We start from the raw sequence: 10,494 nt of genomic DNA on the forward strand, positions 1-10,494 counted from the left end.
GTAAAATTCCAGTAGAGGAACAGCTGGTTTAAATGAGATTTCCAGTCCAAGTTTTCTAAGGAGTCTCCACACTGATTTCCATAACGGTTGCACCAGTCTACGTTCCCACCAGCAGTGGAGAAGGGTTCCTTTTTCCCCGCAGCCTCTCCAACATTTGTTGTTGGGTGATTTGTTTATGATAGCCATTCTTTCTGAGGTGAGATGGTATCTCAGTGTTGTTTTAATTTGCATTTCACAGATAGCCAGTGATGTGGAGCATTTTTTCATATATTTATTCACTTCTTTAATTTCATCCTCTGAGAAGTTTGTGTTCATCTTGGATGCCCATATCTGGATTGGATCTTTAAATTTTGGGGCCCTAGTGTTTTTTAGTTCTTTATAAATTCTAGAGAGCAGACCTTTGTCTGAGTACTTATTTGTCAAGAGTTTTCTAAATTTGTGGATTGTCTTTTCACTTTGTTGGTAATTTCTTTTGATGTGCAAAAACTTCTCAATAAGATGAGGTCCCAGTTGTTAATTCTTTCAAGTATTTCCCGTGCGATTTGATTTTTATTGATGAACTCTTTGCCTACCCCTATGTCTTTAAGAGTTCCTACTACTTTCTCTTCCAAGAGATTTCATGTTTCTGTTTTAATGTTTAATCTTTAATCCATGTTGACTTTAGCTTAGTGCACGGCCATGGACCTGGGTCAAGTTTTAGTGTTTAGCATATAGAGAGTCAGTTTTTCCTGAGCTGGAAAAATTTAATGCTTTTGATAATATTATACCTATCTCAATAAAGAGAAATATATTTATGTTTTAACATCATTAATTTTTGGAAATTTTCTTTTGACATTTTAAGATTCAGTGTTATATTTATTTATCTATCCCTATTGAAATCAGACCTACAAATGAATTTAAAACCCCTTCATGACAAAAAAACACATGATAAGAAGAAAAGTAAAAAGTAATAAAGGTAAAAACAAATAGTAAACACATGATAAGATGTTTAACATCATCAGTCCTAAGACAAATGTTGATCAAAACCAGAAGGAGATATCATTCAACACCCACTAGGATGGTAAAAACTAAAAGACAACAAACATTGTTGACAAGAATATGGAGAAATTGGAACATAAAAGTATTTTACAAAAAACAAAACAAAATGAAACAAAACAGTAAGTCTTCCTTAAACACCTAAGTATCTGGCATTAAGTATGATAAATTCTCAGGATATAGATAGAAAAGAGGCCATCAGTCCTCCCCTTTTTTAATACTTAATATATTAAGAGAAAATCCATATTTATCTTTTTTTATGAGCAGAATATATTTATTGGGGGAAGAAAGCTGCTGTCCGAGAGAGGGGCAGGAGGTGTGCCCCAGGCAGGTGGTCCCTGGGAAGCTGTCTCTTCCAGGGACTTTTCTAGAGTAAAACCATGTGGGTCTAAGGTGGAGAACATGGAACTCACTTAGGTGGGCATGAGGTAGGACAAAACTGTGGTCAACCAATGAGATTATAAGCACCACTGATCAGGTAAAGTTGATTAAATCCAGGACCAAATGGGGAAGGGAGTCATGTAGCAAGAGGGCATCAATACAGGACAATGTCTCTTCCTGTTGGGGGTTGGATTAGTTACTCATTTGGGCTCTTTCAAGGTGATTGATGCCTATTTAGAATATCAATCCCTGATGCCCATCCCTAGGGAAGTATGTAGCTATGTTTCCTCATTTGTCTTGAGGCCTGGTTCTATCTCTGGCCCAAAGCTATTGGACACTGTGTAGCCAGTGTCTTTAGAACATTTTTATGCTGACAGGATTTTATCTGTCCTTGGGGATCTATTTTAACTAGTGAAATACCTTTTTTAAGTCTTACACATGAACAACAATACATATTTGTAAAATATCAGTCTCAGCATCTTTTTTTTTTTTTTTTTAATTTAAGACAGGGTCTATAGGGTCTACAGGGTCTTACTGCCTAGATCAGACTTCTTGTAGTGATCTGCCTGTTTACAGTCTCCCAAATGCTGGGATTACAGGTGTGCACCACCATGCCCAGTCTCAATCACTGTCTCAGTATGCTCTGGGGGCGGGGCCAACATGGCCCGAGGATCAAACTCCCAACCCCTGTGTCTGCCTAAGCAAGCACTTTAATCCACTGAGCTATCTGGCCGGCCCTATCATTTTGATTAGTACGCAACCTGAACATATATTGTAGTATCTCAGTTACAGCTAAAGCAAGGTGTCTTCTGAAGTCTGTTTCTACTGAGGTACAATAACTGGAAGGAAGATCAAGATTGGAGAAGAACAAAGAAACCTGTGCCAATATCCAGCAATAGGATGGGTTTTTTCCTTTACTCATGATTACTCAGGACTCCTCTGTGGAGGTGGCAGGTAGAAATAACAGTCTGGCCAGAGGGAGGAGGCAGGCCCAGAGCCCATCAGTGCTAATGGACCACCTGGGAAGCTAAGTCTGAGCTCTGGGGCCTCTGCCTCAGAGTGCGGTCTCACTTCTAGTGGCTGCCTTGGCAGTCAGGGCATGGCTTGTGGGGCCTCTTAAGGCAGTCCCTCATATGCTGGCCTAGCTTCTGAAACCACTAGCAGATGAACCTCATCAACAGGTGAACCTCATTGTCGTTGAGCACTTTTGGAGTCCAGAGAACCAGATTTAGGGTCTGTTTTGAGGCTACAACAAAGGCAGCCATTTTTGATCTCTTTGGTTTCTCTCCCTGGTTTTCTTCCAGTTCCTATTATAGGTCACTAAGAAACAGTTTTTATTAACATATCAGGTGAATTGTCTAGAGCAAAAGCTATCTTTTGTAGCTCTTTTCTAATATCTAGAGCTGACTGAGGAATGAATTTATTTGTAAGAATAATCTGTCCCTCTATTTAATTAGGATCTAGGGAAGTATACTTTACCAGTTCCTCTATTAAACACTCTAAGAAATCAGAAGGGTGTATAATCTTTCTCCTGGTAAATAGCTAAAATTTAAAATAACTAGAAGACTTGGCTTTAGTTCTTAGAGCTTCAAGAATACACTATTCTTGAAGACTGAAAGAAAATGTCTTTTCTGGTTTCTTGCCTGGCTGTTAGTCCAGCAGTGGTCTGATTATTTGGGCTCCAGTGGGAACAGGTAGTTCCACTGGCTGTCTATCTCTTGGCTGTTTAAAATTAACAATATCATATTTATCTCAAAATGTAATAGAAGCTTGCAATGCTGCCTTTCATTAGAAGTCAAAGCTTGGTTTAAGATTAACATTACATCCTTCCAATCTGGTTTATAAGTCTGAGTAAGTCCTCTAAAGACATCAATGTACCTATCAGGTCATCTAAAGATCTTCTAAGATCTGACTTTATCTATTTTAGGTCACAGAGAAAAAAGTACATGAACTCTGTAAGTTCTAAATTACCTATTTACTTCTTTATCCTTGAAAAGCTTGAATAAACTTGGCTAAGGATAGTTGTAGCCTTGTAGAGGCCTGGATTACAGCTGTTCTAGAAGCCCACCCTTTAGAAAGGCAAATGGGGAAACCTTTCAGTAATGGTGGGTGAGGCTGTGATAAAGGCTGTCTTGTCCTTAGGCTCCAAAGGTTAGGGAGGAGCAGCCTTAGGCTCCAAAATATTAAATACTTTAGGCACCTGAACTGCTTTGTTCTCCTTTAGCTCATGTTCACATTTCAAAAGTAGATAACAATGACTTTTTTTAATGCAAACAAAATCTGACCATTTTGCTTTTATAGTATCATTCTAGTTGTAAAATAGTGTCATAATTGATACTTCCTCTGCATTCCATTTTGGTTCTAGGGAGCACATAGGTCATGCACATGTGCAGAAAAATATTAAATGGCTCTTTTTCATTGCATATGGATCAAACATCTTCCAGTGAATAATAATGCATTCTAAAGGAATAAGAGACTTTGACTGTGAAATTCTCATTTGGAATGCAAAAAGAGAGTGTTTTGGATGTCTCCACCTTACCTCTGATTGATTACCCCTCAAGGCATCCCATGAGTAGACCACTCCAGAGCAGGTGGATACTCTTGGAGAGAGGGGAGACAAGATCCTACCAGCCTATCCACACTGGAACTGGTGTGTGACTGTTGTCTCCTAAGAATCTCACAAACTGTGGGAACCATACACTTATTCTCATTGAATATTTGTAAATATGTTACAGGTAGTCTAGTGACAGTAATGTCTACATAAGGAAGCTTAACTATTCCATAGAAAGGTAAGTTGGAAGCAGAGGACATTTCCTACTGTGCTGTAAAACAGATCACCTTTGGAGGTAGACAAAAGAGACAGTTGACTGGAAGAGCTTTGCCCTGAGCTCTAGGCAAAGAAGTCCCCAAGACACTTGTGTTCCTCCATGTAGTCACCAGGGCAGCCTTTCATAGGACTAGGCTATATTAAATCTTTGGAGTTCACAGGTAAAACTTGGATTTATCATCTAGTAATCACATTTTACATATTGGCAAAAAACACATTACTTTAAGGCTGACAGAAATCTTTTTTACTCTTAGTTAATGTGTAAGGCACAGATGTAAATCATCCCCAATAGCCACTATAGGATGTAAACTATTGTAAGCTGCCTTAGCCTAATTTCTGGAGTAACTCATTAAGTTCTACTGAAAAACTCAGATAAAATTCCTACTTTACTAGCAGAAACAGAAAAAAAATACAGTAGGTAAGTGGAGATCTTTCAGTGGTCAAGAGCCAGTTTCCACGAAGGAACCTTTGGGTATGGCCATGACCCCTCAGGTGTTCTCAGTTTCTTTTGGCCCACACAACCAGAGATCAGTCTCCAGAGAAGAATCCTGCTGTCTCTCTGGTCAACATTCCATCAGCCATTGGCTTCAATGGGGATTCACCAAAGAACAGCTGGGGAAACCTGTCCTCTGCTTCAAAGAGTGGCATCTGCTCTAGGAGCATTTAGTACCCAGTAGAGTAACCACCATTTGTCCAAGCTTTATAAGGGATAGTTAAAAACCTGAACAAGAATTGGGGTCGGGGAGATGGCTCAGTGGAATATGCGCTTGCCTGGCAAGTGCAAAGGCCTGAGTTCAATCCCCGGTTCCACCAAAAAAAAAAAGCAAAACTGAACAAGATTACCTAGTGCTTTACAGTAAAGGCTTTAAAGTCTACAACTTAGCTCTTATGCACCTAAATAATTAGACCTAGGAGAAAATGTTGGAGATCCTCTCTCAGACTAAGTATGTTTTGGTCCCGTAAGTATGCTGCTTTTGAAGATTGCTCCTTCTGGTGTCACCCAGAAGTCGGTTCTCTCCACTGTGTCTCAGGTTTAGCCTCCTGAAAAAGACCTTCCCAGAACACTAAGTTGGGACATGGCTTTTATATGTGTCCTCCACGGGCATAGCTCTTCTTTGTCTCATCTGACACAGATATGGGATATGTTTTTTTTTAAAGGACTTCCCTGTTTTTGGCATTAACAAATGCTCATTTTCTAAGGGCTTCACTTAGTTGGAACAGTCTATGTCTAATTTTACATGCCTGTAAAAAGGAAAGTACAAAGAGGTTGGAAAATTGGGAGTAAGGTCAAAGGAAAGAATCAGAGCAAGCCTGACATTTCCTCTAGCATTTAGAAGAGGAACAGAGCCAGTCTGGTTCAGTGAAACCTGTTCTCCAAGTCTTTAAGAACAGTTGCCGACCTACTGTCATTTAGTTGGCAAAAGAAGCCTTGTATTTCATATACAAGCATGTATATTTTTAAGCCTGAGCTAGATTTAAGTCCCATTTTACAGAAGTTCATATAAAATCTACTTGGAGGCTTACTAACATTACTCTCTCTAGTGCTCTTGTCTAAAGTCAAGCAAGGAATACCAGTACATTTACCATCTAGTTCAAATGCAACATATACAAATACAAGGCAATCATAAAATGTCCCATTAAAGAAATATAACCTTTTAACATGTACATGTTTTAACTTAGATTTACCAACATTTTGGCCAACATTTTAACAAAACCATATAAGACAAAGCATAAGCAATTTTAAACAATTTTGGCGGAACTATATAAGACAAAGCTGTATGAGGCAAAGTATGACCAGTTATGAGCAATGGGCAAATACATCAACATTTGAAGAAAAAAAATTATTACCTAAATGAGTTCCAATCCAGAATTTATGAAAGAAAATCAAACTCATACCTCTGTGCAATGATCTCAGCAGGAACTTCCAAATGATACAAAGAGAAAAACTGATCTAGGGGGTTGACCTCCAAATGATATAGGGGAAAAATGATCTCCAAACCTAAAAGGTACCTGGGATGAGTTCATGTTCTCTAAAACTGATGAATTTTAGGAACAAATGGTGGTTATAAGTAGAATATATTTATTGGAGGAAAGAAACCTCCTGTCCAAGAGAGGGACATGAGGGGTGCCCCAGGTGGGTGGTCCCCCAGTATTTATCTTAAGTTTTATTTATTTATTTATTTATTTATTTATTTATTTATTTGATACAGACTCTCACTATGCAGCTTGGACTTGTACTGATCTTCCTGTACCAGTCTCCATGATCCTGGGATTATAAGCGTGTGCCACCACACCCTGTTCCAGTGGTTGGCATAGCATGTTGGGGTTCCCAGGGCTGGCATGGCGTGCAGTACCGGGGATCAATCCTGGGTTCTTTTGCTTTCCAGGAAGGTACTTAGACCACTGAGCTCTTTTCCCCAGCCAAAGATTAGTATTTAAATGATGGTGTAAGGGCCAGCCAAATAGCTCAGTGGATTAAACCAGGGGCTGGGGGTTTGATCCCTGGGCCTGCTTTGTCGGCCCTGCCCCCATGGCCCGCTGAGATGGCAATTGAGACTGGGCATGGTTGCACGTGCTTATAGTCCCAGCTCTTGGGAGGGTGTGAACAGGTGGATCGCTATGAGTCTGATCTAATAGTGAGACCCTGAACACCCTGTAGACTCTTTCCTAAAAAATACAAAATAAGTGAATACTGATGTAAGCTAAGGCTGAGAGGTACAAGGTATTATAGGAGCTCATGAAAGAAGTACAAAACATTCTTGGAAGGAGGGCCACCTGTCTGAAATTGAACTTAGAGGAAGAGTAAGAATCATGTCTTGAAGGCTAGGACAGGGGTGGGTGGGATAGGGTTCTGTCCTACACACAGAATCTATGTAAAGGCCCAGGCACAAGAAAGAGCAGAGCAAATTGTGGGATAGAATAGAAGACCCTGACATAGCAGGGCAAAGTGGGAGGAATGGGACTGGAAGAGTAGAATTGTGTCAAGACTCTGGAACTAATCACCAGCTGTTAATAGCCATGAAAAGTTTTAATTCAGAGAGTGAAAATGATACTCTTCCCATTTAAGAACAAACTCAGACTTCCATGTAAACTAAAACATGGAAAGAGAATACAATTTGTGATATGAAGATTAGTTCTAGCTTTTGCAGCCAGTCAGGTAAAAGATGGTGGTATAATCTAGAGTATATTGGGAATGGATAGAACAGGTCTGAGAGAGATTTTAAAAATGGACTGGAAGAGCACTTTAACCTAGGAATTAGTAAAAGTCAAAGATGATATCCAGATTTCTGACTGGATCTCATTAGTGATGACATGATAGCAGTATTAGTGGTGGAGCCAAGCCAAGAAAAAGCTCCTCTCTGAAGGTGTTGCTCTTGCCAAGATCAGCAGTGATCACCTTGTAACCAAAGACAGCACTGTTTCAGTCTTCATTGCATTTAATATAGAAGCAGCATTTGGTGCAGCTGATCACTTCTTCCTGCTCTCTCCCTCCCTTGGCTTCTGGGACCTATGGCACAGTAGTTCCATTATGCCTTACTGGACATACCTATTCTCTAATCTGTAGTTTTAGAGGACCCCAGAGCTCAGTCTCTATGAGCTTTTCTCTCTCTACTATCATCCTTGAAGAGGCATCCTCCAGTCTAATGACTTTAAGTACCCTCTGACTGCTGGTACCTGTTAAATTCTTATTACCAGACCTTTTCCCTCAGTTCTATAGACATCTTGGATTTAAATGCACAAGGCAATATTCTAACAGCACTTTCTCCCAGTTAGTTTCTCTGTTTTCTACTTTTTGTAAATATTAATACCATCCTTCTAACTGCTCTTCTTTCTTGTTCCCTCTCCCCCCAATAGTCACATCTAGTTCATCAGCTTACACCATAAGTTTCTTCAATACACCCAGAAACTCCACTCTTTAACATCTGGGACACACTTTAAGTGGATGGACATACCAAGAGGCTTAGTTGAAACTTGCTGAGCCTATGAAGGCTGCAGCTTGAAACAGGTATTCTGCAGGTACTGTACTGCCAACATTCCATTTTTCCAAAGTGAGTTACAGCCACATTCCCCTCAGCATTGAGAGGTAAAGAAGTGAACCGTACCCCAAATAAAAATCAACAAGCTTAGAGAAGGAAAGTTGAATTATGAACAAATAATATATTCTTCTATAGACTACCATGCACTGCCAGGATTTTGTCTGTCTTACCAACTTTTATCTCAGATTCTGTGCATTAGCCTCTTTTTTTCCTACCTGGATTCTTCTATATAGTGTCTATATTCTTTTCCTAGTATTTCCATGATAAAGTATCACAAACAGGATAGTTTAAAGTGACAGAAACTTTTTGCCTCACAGTTCTTAAGGTTAGAAGTCTAAAGTCGAGGTGTAAGTAGGACCATATTCCTTCCAGATACTCCAGAATCCATCCTTGCCTCTCCTGCCTTTTGATGGCCTTATGCATTTCATGGCTTATAGTAGCATTACTCCAGCATCTACATTCATCTTAACTTGGTCACCTTCTCTTTGACCAAGGAGGTCTTATAGGTCCACATCTCAAGATGTAAGCATTTGAGGCCCGTAGGGGAGACTATTACGGTTTGAAATGTGTCCCTCAAGGGAGCCGAGCCTGGAGGATCACAAGTTTGAAATTGCCAAGTAAGCTAGTGAGACCCTGTCAGAAAGAGAGAAAGAAAGAAAAAAAGAAAAGAAAGAAAGAAAGAAAGAAAGGAAGGAAGGAAGGAAGGAAGGAAGGAAGGAAGGAAGGAAAAGAAAGGGAGGGAGGGGGACTGGGAACATAGCTCAGTGTCAAGGCCCTGGATTCAATCCCTAGTTAAAAAAATAAAAAAGTTAAAGCCCTAAGCTCAATACCTATGAGTGTAACCTTATTTGGAATTAAGTAATCAAGATAAGATGAAGTCATTCTTTTTTTTTTTTTTTTGCGAAACTGGGGATTGAACTCAGGCCTTTGCGCTTGCCAGGGAAGCACTTATTCCACTGAGCCATCTCCCTGGCCCCAAGATGAAGTCATTCTTAATCAGGTAGGACCTCATACAGTATTGAGAAGAGAAGATGACTCTGTGACAGCAGAGGTAGAGGTTGGAGCGATGTAACAAGCCAAGAAGCACCAATACTTGCCAGGAGACCACAGGCACCAAGAGGAAGCAAGCAAGGGTTCTAGCCTGATACTGGAGCATGGGTTGAGACATGAACTGGTCACTTTTTCAGAATGTTTCAATGTTCAAATTCCAATGTAGTCAATATTTGTTCTTTACATTTAGATGGTAATGGAACGACTTAAATATCTGAACCTAAAAAGAGCAGCTATTTTAACCAAACTTCAAAATGCAGAGGAAGAAATTAATGACATGATGGAAAATGTAAGTTTTATTTAACTGTTTGAAAGTCAAACTGTTCAGTATCTATTAGGATCTTATTTTGTATCTTTTTATGGTCTATAATGAATTTCAGGAATAGCTTTTATAAAAATGGCTTTGTCTTCTGGAAAAGAGCTATAACGTTAACACCAATGTTCCTTTAGACAATAAATACATCAGCATAAGTTTCAAATGAAGAATAGCAGTAAAATCAGAACCGTAGGAATAATGAAAACCCTAACTTTGAACATTTCTTAACACCAAAAAAAGCAAACATAAAAGCCTTTAGCACTACTCTTTCTTTTTAAGTTTTTCCATAATTTTATTGAGAAATAGATAGCAGTGAGACAGTTTCAAATCAAATTGGTGGGACAGTTCCAATAATTAACACATTGCATACTGCCTTCCTAGTGGTTATTTTTTTTTTTTGGTTGGAATATACTTTTATTTAACAAACAGATTCAAAAATATTTTACATTTTTATGCCGCTGAAACACTAACAGTCTCATTAACACAGCCTCATAATATTTCTTTATATAAATTAATCTATTTCTAAAATTGCATTCTTAGGGCTGGGGAGATGGCTCAGTAGAATAAGCGCTTCCCTGGCAAGCTCAAGGGCCTGAGTTCAATCCCGGTTCCGCAGGGGAAAAAAAAAATGCTAATCATATGGACTGGGGAGATGGCTCAGTAGAATAAGCGCTTGCCTGAAAAGCACAAGGGCCTGAGTTCAATCCCCGGTTCCAAAAAAAAAAAAAAAATGTAATTGTAAAATTGCATTCTTACACCTTGCCTTTTGACAAAAGACATTTTATCATACATGGGTGTGATCCAATCCTTATTTACTTGCGTGTGTATTTTTTTTTCAAAGTTTTATT

General features: G+C 39.2%; 1 protein-coding gene across 1 annotated transcript in view; it reads left to right on the forward strand.

Annotated features, from left to right (window-relative positions):
- Ak9 (adenylate kinase 9) overlaps positions 1-10,494 on the forward strand; it is a 244,663-nt gene that overhangs the window by 44,482 nt on the left and 189,687 nt on the right. Inside the window, exon 10 of the mRNA XM_023708665.1 lies at positions 9,521-9,619. Within this exon, the coding sequence (XP_023564433.1) occupies positions 9,521-9,619 (99 nt within the window). The remainder of the gene's footprint in view (positions 1-9,520; positions 9,620-10,494) is intronic.

This window comes from Octodon degus, unplaced genomic scaffold (genome assembly GCF_000260255.1).
Source record: "Octodon degus isolate 3935 unplaced genomic scaffold, OctDeg1.0 scaffold00431, whole genome shotgun sequence".
NCBI lineage: Eukaryota > Metazoa > Chordata > Mammalia > Rodentia > Octodontidae > Octodon > Octodon degus.